Source organism: Canis lupus, chromosome 26 (genome assembly GCF_048164855.1).
Source record: "Canis lupus baileyi chromosome 26, mCanLup2.hap1, whole genome shotgun sequence".
Classification (NCBI taxonomy): Eukaryota; Metazoa; Chordata; class Mammalia; order Carnivora; family Canidae; genus Canis; species Canis lupus.
In genome coordinates this window covers 48256767-48276978 of record NC_132863.1, presented here as the reverse complement: position 1 = coordinate 48276978, position 20212 = coordinate 48256767, and the positions used below count along the sequence as shown (strand labels likewise).

The following is a 20212-nucleotide window of genomic DNA, read 5'->3' as shown; positions in this document are numbered from 1 at the left end:
CGCACAGCCGATGCCCGGTGCCCGGGGAGAAGGCTCTGTCTGCGGTCCCAGCTGCCGCCGAGGACCCCAACCCGCCAGGGGCTTGGTCTCCGGGGGCCTCCCACTGAGCTCTTGGGGCCCACCTGCCCCCAGGACCGCGCCTGGGCTCCTTGGGCACTGGCGACAGGGGCCCTACCGGGGGAAGGGCCCGAGGCACCCCCCGGTCCCCGGCCCCCGACCCCGGGGCAGCTGCAGGGGGCGACTTCACTTCCCTGCCCACCACGCTCCCCCCCCCCCCCCCCCCCCCCCCCCCCGCCATTCTTCCTCTACCGTCCACAGGGGCGGGGTTCCAACTGTGCCGACCCAAGCTGCTGCGAGGTCAGGCGCTACCGCCGACGCTGCCCGGGGCCAGGCCAGTGGGGCTCCTTCTGGGCTTCTGTGGGCAGCCCCTCCTCGGTCCCGCGGAGTGAATGAGCGCACAGGACGGCAGCCTGAGCGGGGCGAGATCTCAGGGAGACACCGCCTGCTGGGAATAGTGAATACACGGAAGGGACGGATGGACAGAAGCAGGTGTTTGCTGAGCTCCTGGATACAGCTGTGTCTGAATCCTACTCTCTGGACTTTTCAATCACAGGCAACAATAAACACCCCTTTCCCTTCGTCCTTTTTGAGCTGGTTTTGTCATCTGCAGCCAAACTACAGCAGCTACAATCCCTGGTTCTCCTGTCCTCTCTCTCCTTCCTGCCACCTGGGCCCAATTCAGCTCTGTCCCTAAAGGGAGGGAAATCAGACTCAGCATTTATTCCAAATTGGTGGCCTCCAGAGCCACCCTCTGATCACACCCGGGCCCTGAACTCATCAGGACGCACTAGGAGCTGGCTCAGAATGTCACCAGGAAAAAAAAAAAAAAAGACAAGGAACAAAAAAAGAAAAATCTGCATTCCCATATTCAAATGAGCTCCTGCGGGAGGAGAAAGCAAACAGCAGTGGCTCCTCTGAAGACGTGTCACAGCACCGGACCCAGAGCCCTGACAAGCGCGCTGGCAAATGTGCCTGGGCCGGAACTAGCAGGACAACTGCCCTGCAGCTGGACCTCGGCGGCTCTGCTCGCTCATTATTCCTCATTAGTGGGCCGCGTCCCGCGCGGGGCCGAGCTCTGCAGGAACAGCGCCGGGCACGCAGTTGGTTGAAGGAGAAAGGGTTTTCTAGCACAGCGAGGGTGGCTAATGGCAGAGCCAGGCTGCCCCGTGACAGCACAGGACACAAGGGACAGCGTCCTGCTGGTGTGACGCCGACAGCACCCAACTTTGTTTCCCCAGCACGGAGCTCCTCTGACCCCGAGACTCAGGAGGGGCGGGCGGGCTGCCGCGGGGCCAGGCTGCAGGGTCGGGGCTGGGGCCGGGCGGGCGAGGGGGCTGAGGACCTCTCCTCCAGATGCCCGGAGCGGGGGCACAGCCGGGTGTCAGAGCACCCCACCACACCCAGCCTGCTCTTCCTGCACACCCCCACACCCTGCTGCGCGCCCTCCTCCAAGCCACCAGAACCCAAGACCTGACGTCAGCCTTGACCTCGGCCTTTCTGTCGCACACCTCGTGGGGCAGCTGCCTGAGGCACCCAGAATCCCGCCAGGTCTCCCCGCTCCCCTGCCACCCGGCTGGCCTCCACCGCCTCGCCTGGAGGACTGCAGCCTCCCCACCCCTGCCCCTTGGCCTCTGCCCTCAACCCGCCGGACGCCCTCTGCACCGAAGCAGGGGTGGGTGCCACCACGGTGTCCCCCAGCACCATCCTGGGTGGCACATGTGCCTCTCCCCACACCCTCCCCTCTCTGGGCTCCAGCCGCAGACACGCGCTCCCACTCCCTGTCCCCAGCTCCCACTCCCTGTCCCCAGCTCCCACTCCCTGTCCCATACTCCTGCAGCCCCTCTGCCCAGGACACTGTTCCGTCCAGAAGCCCACCCAGCGGCGACCTCCCTGCCCCCTCCCGTGGGTCTTCACTCACGTGTGCCCTTCTCGGTGGAGACTCACTGGCCGCCCTCTCCCAGTTGGAACCTGGCCTGTGTTGACCTGTGTTGTCCAGGGAGCAGACACAGAGATGGGACTCAGGGTCGTGAGATGAGTGGGGACACCCGTGAAAGATGGGGAACGGGAGCAGGTGAGGGGCTCCCAGACTGCGGTGTGGGCCACAGGACAGGGTGCAGACCCGGCTGCCCCAGCAGCCCAGCCGCCCACGGAGCCCAGCGTCAGGCTGTCCTAGAGTCCCCGCTGTTGCAGCAGCCGGGGCTGTGACACCGCCCTGCCCTCCTCGGTTTTCTGGGGCAGGGACAGCTGAGTGGCACCCCTCCGAGTGCTGCTGGTCGTCTCCCCTGCACCAAGGACCTCGTCCGGGGCTCTCCAGCCACCCTTCCCAGGGGGACCCCCAAGGGGGGAGGCACACCAGCCCCGGCATCACAGCCACTGTCGGGGCTCAGCAGGGGCTCATCCCTCCCCTCCTCCCCTCTGCTCTTACCCTCTGCTGTCACCTCTGCAGGTCTTGGGGGCCGCCTGGGGGTGTGACCCGATCCTCATTCCGGAGGGGCTGAGCCCTGGTCACTGCCTTCTTAGGCCGGGTGGCGGCTCCGTGCGGGCACATTGCAGGCCCGCGGGGGGCACCACGGCACCAGAGGGCCCTGAATTCCACACGTGTCCCCCCTGCAGCTCGGAGTACCAGCAGCCCCAGGTCCTCCTGCCGACCGTCTGCTGCTCCCCGGGCAGTGGACGCTGAGTCCAGTGGGCTCTCCACGTGTCTGCCGCTGAGAGTGGGCCCTTGGGGGAGGGACCTGGAACCCCGCAGAGCCTGGGGGGCACGAATTCCTCAGGGGGCCCCTGGGTCCACGCACTCATTCTTCTCCCGTTGGGAACCCAGCGCCGTGTAAAACCCTCCAATGCACTAGGCTGTGTCCTGGGGGCGGCGCCCATCCTCGCGGGCATTGCCCTGCTGTCCCCGTGCCCTGTGAAGCGATGGTGCAGCGCGCAATGCAGCCAGTGGGGCCCGGGCTGGGAGGTGGTCCTGGGCTGGTGCCATGCTGGGCGGGCTTCCCTTGCCTGGACCGGGCTTGTGTGAGGCCCTGGATCATGGGGACAAGCCCACACCTGGGCAGGTTTGTGAAGACCTTTCAGTGCAGAGGGGGCCCAATGTAGCCCGCCCGCCGCCAGGTGCCAATTTGTAATCCACAAAGAACGTGCTATTTGGGGGCTCAGCCTCGGTCTCTGTTGCTGGCAGGTCACACATTGGGAGGTGGCAGGAGCCGGGTGGTCCTGGACTGACGGGAGTCCATGCTCCTGGCCCACACATGGCCTCTGATGTGACCACTCGGTGCTGTCACGCCACTTCTGGGGATACAAGACCCTTCACATCGGGGCCCACAGTCACTCGACCATCCCCATGGCTGCAGCCCAGAGCCCTTGTCTCCACCTCTGGCCCTTATGGGTCAGGTCCCCAGCCAGCCTCCGATTTGGGCACGGCCACCGAATCTAGATGTTCTCATCTGGGCCATGTTCTGGCTCACACAACACGTCCCACCCGCTGCCGGGAGCCCCACCCATCAGGAAGGCGTGGGCCTCACCTCAGCTCCGAGTCAGCAGCGGATCCAAACAGTATTGCCCCTGCACCACACTCTCTCGAAAGGAGAGCTGGGTGGCACCCCCAGGGCTGGTGGTGCAACACTCTCCATCCCCGCCCTGCTTCATTTCTGACAACTGTCGGACGCACGCATGAGCATCCTGTGTGGGGCCGGCCTCCCTCCATTAGGACAGCTTGGTATAGTGCCTCATATCTCCTAGGTGCTCAGCCAAACCTTGTCGAGTGGATGAATGAACAAGTCAGCCCATCAGTGGGTGAACTACCTCCTATGTGAGGGGTTTGCAGGGGATCTGGTTTTGCTAATCTGCCTGGAGTTTGCGTGGATGCGGCGTTTGCTCAATGGTCTCTTCGTTGGAGTGGACATCGGGCACGTCAAACGCCAGCTGTTTCAACAAATATGGATACTGGGGCCCCGAGCCACTCTGCGAGGGCCTTGGTGAGCCCGGAGTAGGGGCACGCTTGTCCCCAGCCCTTGCCAGCCTTTCCCAGCGTCTTGGAAGTTCTCCGCCATCCAGGCACCCGGGTACTCACTTCTTGGGATAGAGCCCCCACGGCAAGATATCCTGTGATAGCCATACGGTGACCTGCCTCATTCACCCCAAACTGCCTTGGCCAAGTTGGGCCCAGCTCAGGGGACATCAGGCATGTGTCCAGCCAACGTCAAGGCTGACCTCAGGGGCCTTGACCTTAGAGCTGGACCAAGAGTGTGGCCATTGAGTGAGGGGCCTGTGGCCTCATGTGACCTTGGGTAGGTGGCTTCTCTGCTCTACAAAGGGACCTCCGAGCCTACCCACCTTTGAGGGCAGATGGGAGTTAGTGAGGTCATGCATGTAAATGCCAGTAGGAGGCGCTCACCAGCCTTGGCCATGGTCACCCTCAAACTTGGTCCCCCTGGCCTTCTGTCTCCTGATGGCCTCAACTTACCAAGGAAGATCTCCACACTCAGAAAAACATAACTCTTTTGGGTGATACAGCTGGCCCCCCGGTGCCAGGGTCTGAACTGAGTCCATGCGCCCTCCAGCTGCTGTGGGACCAAAGACCTCCAGGGAAGGCTCTAGAATACTGCCGGCCACAAGGACAACCGTGGCCAGGTTCACAGAGACTTCAGAGGGGCTGCCCTCTATGCACACTTGCCCTTGGCCTGGCCCTCCATCTTGTACGATAAGCAACACACAGTCCCCATTCCAAGATGGGGGCACCGAGGCTGGAAAGGAGGTCCCAGCTAGTGAGAGAGGGCCAGAGCCCCCCGTCAGCACCCCCACCAAATGCCATCTCCCAAGGCCAGGGGTGAGGGCATCCACACAGCGCTCGGGCCAGAGCCTGCCTTGAGTGGTTGGGGAAGAACAGGGCTGGGGGGTGGGTCCACTCAGCAGGGAGCTGCCGGCTGAGTGTGGGGGACACTGAGTCCTGACCCAGGACCGAAGGTGCAGGAGAACCTGGCTGATGGGAGCCATGGGGTCCAGCGGTGCCCGGCTGCTCCAGAAACTCTCCACACGGCTTGTGTCCCCACCAGCTAGCTGCCCGGTCCTGCACTGCGCTGCCCACCAGGCTCACTGGGGTGTGGTCGGGGTCGGCTGGGAGCCTGTGAGGGGGAGCGGGCTCACTTCTGGAGGGGAGGGGTACAGCCAGGTGCGCAGGGAGGGCTTCGGGGAGGATGAGCTGCGAGAAGCCGTGAACAGTGGGTCCCGGGGGGCCAAGGCCTGGGGTCTCCTGCAGCAACCAGCTCCGGGGAAGGGTTAGAGGGCACCTGCCTCCCCCACTTCCCAAAGTTTCCTAAGTACCTCCTGGGGCCCGGGAAAGGGCTGGGTCCTCGCACCATCAGGACGCCACGGGGGCGCCCGCCTGTGCCAGCGCCTGGCGTCCGGACGGCAGCCCCTTCCCCCGGCCTCGCTGCCCGACCCCCATGCACACTCGCCCATCGCCGTCCTCCTGGAGGCTTCCGCAGATGTGCGCCGCTGGAGACAGAGCAGTTGCTGCTTTCCTCTCCCCCGGGCGCTGTTCCCTGGCTGTCTGCTGTCTGCCTGTGTGTCTAACTGCCGGTGGGTCCCCAGCCTGACGCTGGGTGGCTGTTTCCCCGGGCTGTGGGTGTCTGTGTGTCTGAGTGTGGGCGCATCTGTCTCTCTCGCTGTGAATGTCTCCTGCCGAATCCGTCCTTGACCCTGTCTCTCTCCGCGTGTGTCTGGGGGGGAGGGGGTGCTCCCTCCCGCCGCCTCTCCTCCCCCACCCCCTCCTGCAGGCGCTAACGCAGCCGCCGCAGCTGCTGCCTTGGCTGCGCCCTCAGCGCAGTGACCTCGTCTGTCCCTGCAGCAGTGACCGCCCCGCTGCGCTGGCGGCCGGGGGGAGGGGACCCGGGGCCCAGCTCTGGACCCCTGGCCTCTGGCCGCCGACCTGGGGCCGCGGGAGCCGAGGGGGGCGCGCTGGCTTCCCGGCCGGGTCCACTGGCGCCCCATCTTCCCTTATGTAACTCCACAACTGTCTGCGCCTTGCAGGTCACCCGAGACCCCGCGCGGGCCCTGCCGGCGGGGAGGCTGACACCCAGAGCCCCGCGCGCCTGGGGCCGCAGCGGGCGCGGGGCTGCCGCCCTCGGAGACCCCTCCCATCCTTTCTCCTCCCCCAGAGCCGGAGCCGCGAGCCGCCGGGCTGAGCTCGACAGGAGGAGGGGGCTCGCGGGGCGCGCTCCCCCGCGCGGTGCAGGCGCCCCCCCGCCGGGTCCCGCCGCCGCCCCGCGCCCCAGCCCGCCCGCAGGCGTCGCCGGGGCCGAGGCCGGGGCGGGCCGAGCGGCCCCGGGGCAGCAGGCGCGCCCCGCCCCCCGCGCCCCCGCCCCCGCCCCGCGCCCCGCGCCCCGCGCCCGCCCGGCCGGGCCCCCCGCCAGCCCCGTGCGCTCCGGGCTGGGCTCGGCGGCCGGGCGGGCACGCGGCGCTGTCCGTGGTGCTGCCGGCGCCGGGCGGGGCGGGGGCGGGGGCGGGCCGGGGGCGGGGCGCGGGCGGCAGCCAATGGCGGGGGCGCTGCGCGGGGCGGGGGGCGGCGGGCTGGGCGCGGGGCGCACTCGGCTGCGCGCGGCACTCGGGGCGCACCGGCGCTCTGGCGGCCGCTCGCGCTCCCGCCCCGCTCCAGGGCCGCCGGGCCGCCCGCCCCGTGCCCGGCCCCGCCCCGGCCGCGTCCGCGGACCATGCGCCGGGCACCCCCCGGGGCAGCCGGCCGGGCCGAGGGCCCGCGGACGCCAGGCTCCCGGGCCGGGGCCCCTCCCGGCCGCCCTGCCCCGCGCCCCGGCGCCGCCTGAGCCATGGAGCGCGCGCCGCCCGACGGGCCGCTGAACGCGTCGGGGGCGCTGGCGGGCGAGGCGGCGGCTGCGGGCGGGGCGCGCGGCTTCTCGGCCGCCTGGACCGCGGTGCTGGCCGCGCTCATGGCGCTGCTTATCGTGGCCACGGTGCTCGGCAACGCGCTGGTCATGCTCGCCTTCGTGGCCGACTCGAGCCTCCGCACCCAGAACAACTTCTTCCTGCTCAACCTCGCCATCTCCGACTTCCTCGTGGGTAAAGCCCCCCCGCGGCGCGGCCGGCAGGCACCGGGCGTGGACCGGGGCGCGTCCGCTCGGGCGCACGCCCCGCCGGGGGGCCCCGCTGGGGAGGGGGCGCCGGGGCGCGGGGCGGGGGCGCGGGCCGAGTTCGCGGCCTCGCGGCGGGACGGGCGGGCGGGGACGGCCCTCGGGAGGGGCGGGCGGCGGGCGGGGGCGCGGGGGGCGCGGGGGGCGCGGGGCGCAGCGGCCCCGGTGCCGCCGGCTCCTGCGCCGGAGCCAAACAAAGGCTGCTGGCGGACTCGGGACGTGCGGAGGGCGCCGGGGGAGGCGTGGGGGAGGGGACGGGGACGGGGTGGGGAGTCCTCGGAGGGGGGGGGGCGGGGGGATGCTCACAGGAGCGCGCTCTCACGTGTCCGCGCGCGGCTGCCGGCCTGGGGGCGGGGCGCGGAGGGGCCGAGCGCCAGACACCTGTTGGGGCTGCTAGGTGCGTCTGCCAGACGCTGGGCGGTGGGAGCGGCTGGCGCGGCAGCCACGTGCCCCCTGAGCCGGGAGGAAGGCTCGTGCGGCTTCTGATCTGCCGCCCGAGGGCTCTCCAAAGGCGGGGATGGGGCTGGGGTCCCGCGGGCAGGAGAGCGAGGAAATCCTCCTTCCCCCCTTTGGGGCCTGGGAGGACCGGGCGGAAGTCTGGAGGTCCGGTGCCCAGAGGTCCCCACCCCGGGGCCTTCCCTCCTGCCCCCGAGTCCAAGGGATGCCAGTGGGACCCGAGGCTAGGCAGGGCTTGGGGGCCGGTATCAGGGCAGAGGCTGCGCCTAAGGCACAGGGCAGAGGGCAGGGCAAGGGAAGGGTCGCGAGTCCCAGGAACGCGGCCACTGTGCGACCCCCAGGTCCTGCCCGTCTCTCCGCCGCGGTGCGGCTCACCCCCGGCGCCCGTCCAGCCCAGGCTCACCCTGGCCCTCCTCTCCCGCAGGGGCCTTCTGCATCCCACTCTATGTGCCCTATGTGCTGACCGGCCGCTGGCCCTTTAGCCGGGGTCTCTGCAAGCTGTGGCTGGTGGTGGACTATCTGCTGTGCACCTCCTCTGTCTTCAACATTGTGCTCATCAGCTACGACCGCTTCCTGTCGGTCACCCGTGCTGTGAGTCTGGGATGCCGCTGCCCTTGCTCAGTCCTGGGGGGACGGGAGGGGGGTCAGGGAGTGGCCACAACAGAGGATGGCCATATCCTAGCTGTGGGCGGTGCCAGGTGAGCTTGCTGGCCTCACACCTGATGTACTGGGTCCTCTATGGCCAGCTGCCCACTCAGTAGCCGGGGACAGGCAGGAGGGCTGTCTGGACCTGGCATCGGCTGTTCCCGAAGGAAGGGGGACGATTCAGCCTCTACTCTGGAGCAGGTCCAAAGCTCTGAGAGCTGAGGGAGGATCTGGGCCAGAGCCCTTTGGTGGCACCCCCACACACACACACGTGTGCATGTGCGTGTGTGCACGAGGGTACACCAGGAAGTCAGGCATCAGCTTCTGGCCCCATAAGCTTCCCTTGGTGTGAGTGGTGACCCTGAGTTAGGGACGCTGGACTGCCCGGCCCTCCCACGTCAGAGCCATAGGGGCACGAGGGCAGCAGCCATGGGAGCACTGGTCTCCCCTTTGCCCTCTCATCTCCTCCTTGGTGGCTCTAACGGTCACTCTGAGCGCCCTCTGCTGGGGGCCACATGTGTCCTAGTCTAGAGAGGCCATGGGACAGAGGGCAGAGCGTGGGGTGGGGGTCACGTCCCAGCTCTGTCCACTTGAGCCAATCCACCTGCAGTCTCCGCCTCCCTCCCTGAGCCACCAGGAAAGTGAGGACAGTAACAGAGATGCTGAGACATCCAAAAGGGGGTCAGCACAGAGCCTGGCCCCCGGTGGGCACTCAGGGCACAGGGGACAATGGCAAGACACTCTCGGGAGCTCACAGCTGCTGGGGGCGTACCCAGGCAGACTGGCCCAAGGGTCGCGTTTGGGGTTGATCTGAGGGAGGCTCTCCGGCTGCAGGAGAGCGTGCTGGGCATCGGCCAGCCCAGGATCCGTGCGGGCAGGAGAGGCAGGCCCTGCACAGAGGCCCAGAGGCTGCTGGGGGGGGGGGGACGTGGGGAGGGGGGGCGCTCCCAGCCCCCGTGGCTGCGGCAGGGCCTGGTGCCCTTCCCTCCTGACCCAGCCTGTCCCACGGCAGGTGTCCTACCGGGCCCAGCAGGGCGACACCCGGCGGGCGGTGCAGAAGATGGTGCTGGTGTGGGTGCTGGCCTTCCTGCTGTACGGCCCGGCCATCCTGAGCTGGGAGCACCTGTCCGGCGGCAGCTCCATCCCCGAGGGCCACTGCTACGCCGAGTTCTTCTACAACTGGTACTTCCTCATCACGGCCTCCACGCTGGAGTTCTTCACGCCCTTCCTCAGCGTCACGTTCTTCAACCTGAGCATCTACCTGAACATCCAGAGGCGCACCCGCGTCCGGCTGGACGGGGCGCGTGACCCCGAGCCCGCGCCCGAGGCCCAGCCCTCTCCGCCGCCGGCCGCGCCCGGCTGCTGGGGCTGTTGGCACAAGGGGCGAGGGGAGGCCGTGCCGCTGCACAGGTACGGGGTCGGGGTGGGCGAGGCAGCCCCTGGCGCCGAGGCCGGGGAGGCGGCCCTGGGGGGCGGCAGCGGCGGGGGCGCCGCGGCCTCACCCACCTCCAGCTCTGGCAGCTCCTCCCGGGGCGCAGAGCGGCCGCGCTCGCTCAAGCGGGGCTCCAAGCCGTCGGCGTCCTCCGCGTCGCTGGAGAAGCGCATGAAGATGGTGTCCCAGAGCATCACCCAGCGCTTCCGGCTGTCGCGGGACAAGAAGGTGGCCAAGTCGCTGGCCGTCATCGTGAGCATCTTCGGGCTCTGCTGGGCCCCGTACACGCTCCTGATGATCATTCGGGCCGCCTGCCACGGCCACTGCGTCCCTGACTACTGGTACGAGACGTCCTTCTGGCTGCTGTGGGCCAACTCGGCCGTCAACCCGGTCCTCTACCCCCTCTGCCACTACAGTTTCCGACGAGCCTTCACCAAGCTGCTCTGCCCCCAGAAGCTCAAGATCCAGCCCCACGGCTCCCTGGAGCGCTGCTGGAAGTGAGCGGCCCTTCACGGCCAGGGGGGCCGCCGGGGAGGCCCTCCCACTGCCACGCCCCCAGCTCTGGTCTCCTGGTCGGGCCCCTGGCCATCGGCCACCCCAGGGGGCCACGCCTTGTCTGCAGCGCACCCTAAATGCCGCGCAGCATCTCTTAGACCATCTGCCTGCGGTGGAGGCAGCTTGGCGGGCTGGCCAGGGTGGCCCTTGTGCCTGAATGGGAATGTGGACGCCTCCCCTGCCCCCAGACGCTAGCTGCCCCCCAGGGGGAGCAATCCCCGCCCTGCTGCCCACCCTCCACAGACGGTCTGGCGGCCAGTGTCCACCGTTTGCACAGTTACCGCTTGGTGTCCTTCCCGAAGCAAGTGACGCAGCGTCTGCCCCCGCACGTGCGCACACCTGCACACTGTCCCCCCCCAAACGAGCCTGGGCCGTTGGCTCCGCTGCTGTGTGTTCCCTGCTCAAGCCCAGGCACCAGCAACTTCATCCCTCCGCCTCTGACCCCCTCTGCCCCCAAAGTGTCGAGTGCCCCCCGGGAACCTCGCGGCCGTTCTCTGCTCTTCCATTCTGGGTGTTTCAGGAAGATGAAGAAGAAAACACGTCCGTGAACTCCATGTTCCTTGGCTGTTTAATCAAGAGAGACAAAATTGCTGAGGAGCTCAGGGCTGGATTGGCAGGTGTGGGCTCCCACGCCCTCCTTCCTCGCGCTGCTGCTTCCGGCTGAGCTGCGCCAGCTGCTTCTGCCCACCCCGCCCCCGGGCTCGGGGTGCTGAGCCCTGACTGGCGGCTCCGAGAGCGGCCGGAGTCCCGGACGCCTGCTTGTCCAGAGGCTGCCCCTCCCGCCCCACCTGCTCGACCAGCTTCCTTGGGCTGAGGGGTGGGAGGGGGACTGGCCATGTCCCGAGGGTCCCGAGGCTTCTGCAGGGCAGCCCGAGGAGACCGGGGTCCCCGGGGCGTGCCCAGTGGAGGGGCCGTTCGTTCGCCACGTCCTGTGCACCCCGTCGGCGCTCTGCATGCTCCGCTCCCCGCGTGCCCGCTGCGCTGCCCTGCAGACTTCGAGGTCACAGTAAAGTGTATTTTTTTATTGGTGCTGATTCCTGAGGATTCCTTGGGGGGGCGGGCTGCGCTCCTGTACTTCAGGGAGACACGGGACCACCCAGCAGGGCATGAGGAGCAGGTGGGGAAGAAGGACCACCTGGCCTGTCATACAAGGTTTGATTCGGATCCGGGGCCGGCGCCCCTCCCAGCAGTGCCCCCCCACGCACCCCTGTTCAGGCAGGTGACCTGGTGCTAGGAGGGCCCCCCCACCCCGTGCAGCCTGCCCACCCCCCAGGACCGGGGTTCTCATCTGTCTTGGCCATGATCTTCCACCTGGGGAGCCGCCAGGAGGCGTGAGGACTGGAGCAGAGTTCAACGGGGGGGAGAGGAAGGGATGGGCCCAAGGAGGGGAGGCCCCTTGGGTGGGAGGGCGTGAGCACAGTCCAACGGTCAGTCCCTGCAGGCTCCACGGAGGGGGCAGACACTGCTCCCAGCCCAGGTGCTCAGAGTCCGTGCAGGAAGGGGACAAGAGCAGCACAGCTTAGGGGAGACACTAACTTGGGTGGGCCAGAAGCCACCTCCTCCGGGAAGCCTTCCTTCCTTTCCAGCACTAGAGCCCTCCCTCCCCTGGCGGCAGGTTCTCTCCCCCCACGTTGGAACTGCTTCCGCAGGATTCTGACCACAGCCTCGGGTCCCACGGCAGACAGAGCCTGTCTCGTGACGCTCTGACAGCAGATGCCGCGGGGCCCTCTCCAGCCCCCAGATGCAGGTCAGCAAACTCTCATTCTCGCCGCTGCAGAGCGAAGCTGTTCGCAGCAACATTTCAAAGCCTTCCTCCTCCCGACCCCTCTCACCCCACAGCTGTGTCTGCACCTTCATTTTCCAAACGCCCCAGAAAACTCCCTCGGATCCTCGTCGGGCCCCCTTCCCTGCACTATCTCCCTCCGCCGCCAGGGGCCCCCGTGGCCGAGGCAGGGTGCCCCGTGGTCCCCCTCAGTGGCCAGCGGGAGGGCCGAGCCCGGGGGCCGCCCTCGGGGGCACAGGTTGGGGCGGGCGCAGCAGGGGACGGGGTGGCAGGGACCGTGGGTGCCGCCGTCTGCGGGGCCCAGAGCGCGGGCTGGCCCCCGCCCCCACCCCGCGGGCGACCGTCGCCACCGCTCGGAGCCCCCTGGGGAAGGCCGAGGACCCCGTCCTCCGCGCCAGCAGCACAGCCGGAGCCCTGGCCGCCCCTCCGCCCGGCCCTGCTAAATGGCTACAAATTGGAGATAAAAGCGCAGGCTTTCAAGCAATTTTGTCTTCAATCTCTGGAAACCGCTGCTCCCGAGCTCCTGCGTGAGGACAGAGGAGGAGAGAAGAAAGCCACCGAGTCTATTGGGCCTGAGTCCTGCAGCAAACAAACACGCCAAGGGGCCTTTCTCCTCCGAGGGCCGCGCGGGTGGAGGGGGGTGGGGAGCCGGCGCCGGCGGGAGGGGGGGGGGCTCCGCGAGGTCGCCCACGCCAGCCGCTGCTGTTTGTTGAGCACCTACTGTGTGCCGGGCCGAGGGGGTGCTGGGCCGCTGGGCCGCCCATCAACAGCCTGCGGACAAGTGGGGCCACTCCCGCGGAACGAGGACTGCAGGACACCGATGGGGATGGGCGGGGGGAGGACCTGCGGGCGGTGGGCGGGGACCCTGTGTCACTCATTGGTCTCCTGAACACTCTGACCCCAAGGGGCGCTCCCCAAGAGGCCGCGGGTCGAAGGCAGAGCGTGCAGGATAAGGGGTGGCCCGGGAACCGGCTCTGGGCATGTGCTGGGTGGGGGTCCCTCCCAGGCTGCGGTGAAGACCTTGCATTTTTAGGGTGCTGTGCCGGCAACCCCCACCTTTCTACAGAAGGCAGGTCGCCCCATGTTTCCTTGGGGCAGCCAGGGCCACGACAGCTGGGGCGCTGAGGCCGGGCTCTGGAGCCCTGACGTGTGGGGGAGCCGCGTGGCCGTCTGTCCTCCGCCGCCCCCGCCCCGTGCTTACACCCGTGGCTGCCAAGAGCCTTTCCACCATGTGCTGGAGCACGCTCAGTCCTCGCAGCTGGCCCACGGGGGGGGGCGCATCCAGCTCTGCAGGTGCAGGGGCCAGGGCTCCAGGGGCCGGGCGACACCCCAGGCCCCGAACCCAGTGGGCTGGGGGGCCAGGAGTCCATCTCCCCCTTCCTCTGGGATCCCCCCGGGCACCGCGGGGACCGTGCTGTCGGGAAGGGGTTCCGGGAGCCTGGGGCCCGGGCCTCAGTCGGTGGCTCTCTGCTGTGTGGTGTGCAAGCAGCCGGGAGAAGTCACCCCTGCGGAGCCAGCAAGCAGAGGAGAGAAGGGGGGGAGACGAGCTGGGCTGTGGAGGTGGGGGGCCCCATGCCCAATTGCCCGGGGCAGGCAGGAAGGCAGGAAGTGGGTTTGGAGGAGAAACTGAGGCCGGGGGCAGGGACCGCCATGGCTTGCCCAGCAGGTCTGTGTGGAGGCTGGGACTGAAGCCAGGGACCCATCGGGGCACCTCGCCCACCCTCCTTCCTGTCCAGTCGGTCTGAGGGGCCAGGCAGCGGCTCCTGGGCCTCAGTTTCTCCCTCTGCAGAATGGGGTCAGTCCCGGCGCGGGGGACAGGGGGCGATGCGGGAGCAGACATCGCTGAGGCCCTGCCGGGGCACTGGCTCTGCCCGCCCGTTGTTACAGGAACGCCCGGTGCCCCCGGTGGGCAGCGCTGTGCTGGCCTGGGCCTCCCGCCCCCCACAGCAAGGTGCTAGCTGCAGGCGCCGCCGCCCTGGGACCTGGAGGGCTCACCCTGTTCCCTGCCCTCCCTCCCTCCCTCCCTCCCTTCCTTCCTCAGAGGGGAAAGCAGCCCAGGATCCGAGGCTGGCTAGGACTGGCCCCCCGCCCCTGCCCAGGGCCGCAGAGGATGGAGGACACTTGGCGCCTGACACCCGGGGGACTGGCCCTCCAGGCCTCTGGCCCGTCTGGTGACCAGAGCTGCATGGGACCATCCCAGAGCAGGGCTTGGGGTGGAGGGTCAGGCAAGCCCCAGAGGGGCCAGAGTTTCGTCTGGAGGACATGTGAGGGCGAGTGGCGGGGTGGACGGAGGCAGGAACTCTGACTCCAGCCCGGCAGGACCGGGGAAGGGGCAGGCCGGAGGCTGGAGAGGCCACGAAGGAGGGTGGCCACGGTGCCCGGCCCAGGGGCGTGCTCAGGCTGAACTGGACCGGCTCCCCGCGTTTTGCACTCGCTGCACCCCAGGCGCCTGTGAACCCGCTTCTCATCTGCGCTCACGGGGCCTCACGCGCGTGTGGCACTCCTGCCCTTTTACAGGTGAGGACACTGGGACACAGAGAGGCCGAGTGAGCGGCCCGAGGTCACACAGCTGTGAGTGGCTGAGTGGGTGCTGGTTTCCTCCCGTGACCACCTTCCCAAGCCTCAGCCCGCGGGGCCACCTTCCCGGTGCGGCCCCAGCCCACCGCCCGGGCTCCTGCCCCCTCGGAAGGCGCACGCACGCTCCTGACGATGTCCAGGGAGTCTGACCGCGCTGCCCCTTCTTCTTTGGGGAACCACTACCCCTCAGTCCAGCGGGTTCGCTCAGAACCGCCGCGGTAGGTGGGGGCGGTGTGCGTGCCCAGCCCAGCCGGAGGGCTGTGCCGGCCTGGGGCTCGGGCTGGGATCTGGGAAGCAGGTGTCCCCTGCAGCTGGGGTGCTGGCTGGTGGCCTCCGAGGCGGTCCTCGCTGAGCCCCCCTCAGGAGGAGCACGGCCAAGGCGGAGGAAGGGCTAATCCAAGGCTGAGAGGAGGCAGCTTCCTGGTGCCGTCGTCTGAGCGCCTGGATCCAGCCCTGCCTAAAGCTAGCGCCTGGACCTTTCTGTTCATGAGTCACCGAACGCCCTTTCCTTCCTACAGCTGGCACAAGAAGAGGTTGTGCAGCGCATGGAAGAGGTCTTGTCCAGCAATACCCGGCCCAGGCCGGCATCCCCCCAGCTCGGGGGCAACCGGTCGTTCCTGCCCGTGGGAGGCCTGTGTCTCCGACTAATAAAAAATGGGGGAAGTGAATTAATTACTTAGTAAAATAATAACTAGTTGTCTGTAATGGTTATGGGTAGGAAAGCAGTCTTTTAACACTTGGGTAGGAAAGTCAGAAGCCTCGGCCACGTGCCTGTGACGCCCTTCGTGTCCACAGGTGCCACACGGGGACCCAACCCGGCACCCGGCCTTGGGCCTATTGCCCAGGGCCTCCCGGACGGCACTCAGCCCCCAGGGAGGCAGGCAGCTCCCTGTAAGATCTGATGGGAGTTTCTCGGAGGGGCACAAAAATACAGGAGCGTCCCCTTCTCTGGGGGCATCATCCCAGGCCCCGTGGACGCCCGAAGCCGGGGGCAGTGCCACACCCTGCACGCCCCGGGTGCTCTCCCTCACACACACACGCGCACACACACACGCGTGTACGCACGAGGTCAAGTGTAACCGATGGACCGGGCACAGCCAGGGAGTGTCAGGACCTCCCGGTGACCCAGGACGGCTGTCACAACGCGCGGCCATACAAGTTGTGTGAACGTGGCCTCTCGCTCTGAGAACACCTTCCTGTCCTGTGCTCACCCTCCTGTGACGAGGGGACGATGGGATGAAGTGACGTGAGGACGCGGGCGGGTGATGCAGTGCGAGGGTGACCTGACCTTCTGACCGTGAGCCGGGGGAGGCTCCTCGGCTTCCCGCGCGGGGGACCCTGTCCCCGGGACCTCGGGGGAGGGGACACGGCTCTACCCTTCAAAAGAAAAAGAGAAAGGAGAAAGGAGAAGACGCTTTTGGGCGTGAGGAGAGGAGGTGGCGAACGGCACTGGGCTGAACACGCATCCGTGACACTCCAAAGTCACACCAGGTTCCAAATTCAAACATGACAAATTTCGTGATCTTTAAATGCTTCTACTTTAAATGCTGATGATCTTTGAAGAGTTCAGCAAACACACTCCTCGCTGCAGTGTAGGAGCTGGACCCGCTCGGTGGACGGCGGGCACCTGTCTCCTGCTGGCTCCCGGCTTGGCGCCAGCACGTGCTCCTGGGAAGCCAGAGGGTGGGCAGGTGGGCCAGCCGCCTCCTCCCGGGCCCTTCCCGGTGCCCCCAGGGCCCATAAGCTTCCTCGTCGCTGAGGCTCCGCTCAGTCCTGCTCCGTCCGCTCCGTCCCGCCCACCATGAAGTCATACTGAAGGATGGACTTAGTTCGGGGGGCATTTCAGCAGAGGGCAACCTCTAAATCCAGGGGAGTTGATCCTAACGCACGCATCGCAGACAGGACATAGAGTCAGCGAACTTTCTTGAGCACCTGCTGGGCCTTGAACCCGACACTGACTTCACCGAGGGCTCCAGATCTATGCACTGGGAGGTCAGAGCCCTCGGACAAAGCCCCCCTGGGCAGGGTAGTGGTTCTGCAGGGGCCACCAGGCTACGGGGACATATAGGGGTCACAGGGATGTTTCCTGGGATCAGACCTGGGCCCCCGGGTCAGCTCAGCGGGCACTGGGCAGGCCCAGGGTGGCTCCCCAGTCAGCTGGGAAGGCGTCCACTCTCTCTGGGAGGGGTCGCTGCTGCTGAGGCCACCCCAAGGACACTGGGTTGGAAGTGGCCAGCTGGGGTTGTCCTGACGTGGGTGTGGTGGGGAAGTAAGTAAGAACGTGTGCTTCTGGGAGGAGCTCTTGGCCACCCTCCCTGGGGGGCTGCCCCGGCCTCTGACAGTGGAGGGCCTGTCCCCAGGGCTGCAAGGGGACTCCCTGATGGACGTGCCGGGCAGCCGGTGCAGGAGGGAGCCTTCCTGACCCCACGGTGGGACAGCAGAGCGTGAGCTTGGTGGGTCTCAGCCAGGGTGGGCAGTGTGGGGTAGGGGGCACGGCGTGGGGGGCCGGGAGGGTCTGCACCTCCCTCTGGCCCCATCCACAGGCCTGCTGTCACCTCCGCCTGCCAGGGGCGTCCCCCTAGGTGCTGGAAGAAGGCAGCATCCTTGGCCAGGGGCTTGGGGAGGCTGCAGGGGTCCCCCCCAGCCTGGCCCACCCTCCTGCCCTTCCCCCAGGCCTCCCCAGCCCCCTCGCCACACCCCTTCTCTTGGGGCACAGATAAAAGGCAGGAGTCCTGTTATCTGATTCCCAACAAACAATGCTCTCACAGAAGCCCACAGAGTTCTTTGCTGCGGATCTGAAATTCAAATCACATCTGGCAACCCTCTCTGCCCTTCTCCCCGCACGGTGGGTGGGACGTGGGTGGGCACAGAGGGAGGCCTCGGCTCTAAGGAGCCCCCCAGCTCTGGAAAGCGCTGCGCGGCTGGGTGCGGGGCTGGAGGGGTGCGCCCTGGGTCCCCCGGCTGGGGCTGAAGTGAACCAGCTTCAGAGCCCAGGCCAGGCCAGCGGCGATCCTGCTCCCCGGGGCGTTCTGTACCCCCCGCCCCCCCCCGGCACAGATGAGGGAACTTGGGCTGGGGTAACTCCCCCCATGGGGCGTCACCCCCCAGGGCTGAGTGTTGGGTACAGTAACAGTCCCGGCTGTGGGGACTGTCGGTACCTGTCGATTTTTTTTTTTTTTAAGATTTTATTTATTTATTCATGAGAGACACAGAGAGAGAGTCAGAGACACAGGCAGAGGGAGAAGCAGGCTCCATGCGGGGAGCCCGACGTGGGACTTGATCCCGGATCTCCAGGATCACGCCCCGGGCCGAAGGCGGGCTAAACTGCTGCGCCACCGGGGCTGCCTGGTACCCATCACTTTTTGACCGATTTTTTCTCTAAGGAACCAAATGATTGCAAAACGGAGACCACCCCGGTAGCCCATCTGGCCCCGTGGCCCCCAGGCAGGCCTGGCTGTGCCCAGTGAGCCCCAGGGAGGCCTGCGGATTGTGGGATCAGCAGGTACGTGTGGGCGAGGCCACTGTGACTCCCCGCAGCCCGTGTGGCACCGTGAGCACTGGGCCAGGTGGCCTGCGGGTCCCCCGCCCCCTACAGCCCTTTCAGGAGGAGCCGTGGGTGGGGCCGGCCGGCAGGGCCCAGGTGGCAGCAGCCGGGTTGGGCCGAGGACGCCCTGCATGACCCGCTGCGGCCTGTGGCGCCTTGGATTTGGGAAGGACAGTCCCTGCGGGAGCCTGCCGCCGCGGGGGGCGGGCTGGACCCACTCCTCCCGGCTCTTGCCACCTTACATGTGTCTGCTGCCAACAGACATTCATCAGGAGTGCCGGGCTGGGGACCGTCCTGGGAGCACACGGGCGACGCAGGCCCGTCTCCACAGGGATCCCTTGAGAGCTGCGGCTTCTCCAGTGTCTTTTTTTTTTTTTTTTTTTTAAAGATTTTATGTATTTATTCATGAGAGACACACAGAGAGAGGGGCAGAGTCACGGGCAGAGGGAGAAGCAGGCTCCATGCAGGGAGCCCGATGTGGGACTCAATCCTGGGACTCCAGGATCATGCCCTGGGCTGAAGGCGGGCACCAAACTGCTGAGCCACCCAATGATCCCTTCTCCAGTGTCTTTTCTGCTTTCGACCCCCTTTGGGGTTGCCGCGGGTTCGCACGTGCAGTTGTGTTAACAACGTGGAGAGATGGCGGGGCTGCGCAGGGCTGCTGGGGTGGGGGGGCCACACGGCGGCTGCAGCCCGGCTTGCCGATGCCCGCGTGTGCGCTGGCGTGCAACTGCATGTGTGTGCGCAGGTACGGTTGGGCCTAGTTAATTCTGTGGTCAAATACACATAAAATTTACCCTTTTACCCATTTTTCAGTGTGTGGCTTGGCGGCACTACGCACACTCACGTGGCACACCCGCCGCCACCATCCAGCTCCGCCACTCTCTCATTTTCCCAAACTGAAGGTTGTCGCCCATCAAGCATTCGGGTTTTTGAGATTTTACGGCCTGTATAGATTTGTGGGGTCATGGCCGAGACGCAGGACAGCTGCCACAGGGGCCCCCGTGCCGGCCTCGGAGCCCTGAGCGACGCCGGCCCGCCCGCCTCCGGGGGTCTGCAGGGGCGCGTGGAAGTGCAAGCCCGCCCACGGCCCCGAGGAGGGGGCAGCCCATGTCGCTGAGCAGGGCTGTCCGTGACAGGCTTCCACGCGGGCCCCAGCACTGGTGTTTGCTTGAGCCAGCACGCCCCAGCGTGTGTGCCCTCAGGCCTCGGGGTGCTGGTCCCACCTGGCCACGACCCGGCCCAGACCAACGAGGCGTCTGTTGTCAAGGAAGTGAGGCGGGGCGGCTGCACAACGCCAGTGGCCACGTGACCGGAGACCAGCTGGCAAGGCCCACGGTGGGCCCCGTGTGGGGTGCGGGCTTTGATCAGGGGGGCGGGACGGCCTCTCCAGTTTCGTGATGGGGACGCACGTTAATGGGGTACCTGGGGAAGGGCACTAGGATCAGAGAGAGCTGCACCACAAAAGCCCAGCATCTGGAGTGTCCTGAGTGTGGCGGACACCCAGCTGGAGCAGAGGGACGGGTGGTGCGAGTGGCCAGGCCAGGTGAGGACGGGGGCTTTGCTCGAGGGAGAGGGTGGCTGAGGGGGGCAGAGGGGGATCCCTGATGGACAGGGAAGATGAGGGGAACGGGGCACATTATAAAACATACATAAGGTCAGAATTAAAAAAGGTGCTCTACCGGTGTAACTGCCCCCCTTCCCTGATTCACATACACCAGGACCTCAGGACAGGATCCTACTTGGAAATAGGGTCTTTGCAGATGGAATTCCAGATCTCATAATGAGGTCGCCTGGCTTAGTGTGGGTCCTAAGTCCATGACTGGGGTCCTTGTAAGAGGGGACAGAGAGACACAGAGCAGGAGCTGTGACCACGGAGGCTGACCGGAGAGATGTGCTGCAAGCCCAGGGTGCCTGGGGCCATCGGGAGGGGCAGACGGGATGTGACCCTAGGCCTCCAGAGGGGGCATGACCCAGTCCACACGGCGACGTCGGGTCCGACTTCCGGCCTCCAGAGC

At 67.0% G+C, this 20212-nt stretch overlaps 1 protein-coding gene and 1 long non-coding RNA gene across 3 annotated transcripts; one reads left to right on the top strand and one right to left on the bottom strand.

The window, feature by feature from the left end:
- Nucleotides 1–300: 300 nt before the first annotated feature.
- On the bottom strand, nucleotides 301–6147 carry LOC140618758 (uncharacterized). Of its 2 annotated transcripts, none has more exons than XR_012018833.1 (3): nucleotides 2486–6147; nucleotides 1979–2043; nucleotides 301–505 (listed from the first exon to the last, which is right to left on the bottom strand). It is a non-coding gene; the product is annotated as an uncharacterized lncRNA (long non-coding RNA). The 2 variants fall into 2 exon arrangements; XR_012018832.1 differs by having other exon boundaries at nucleotides 301–502.
- Nucleotides 6148–6866: 719 nt separating this feature from the next.
- HRH3 (histamine receptor H3) lies at nucleotides 6867–11324 on the top strand. The gene is made up of 3 exons (XM_072801649.1): nucleotides 6867–7131; nucleotides 8083–8249; nucleotides 9316–11324. The coding sequence occupies exons 1-3, from the start codon at nucleotides 6882–6884 to the stop codon at nucleotides 10234–10236; spliced, it is 1338 nt and encodes a 445-aa protein (XP_072657750.1). The 5' UTR covers nucleotides 6867–6881; the 3' UTR covers nucleotides 10237–11324.
- The last annotated feature ends 8888 nt before the right edge of the window (nucleotides 11325–20212 follow it).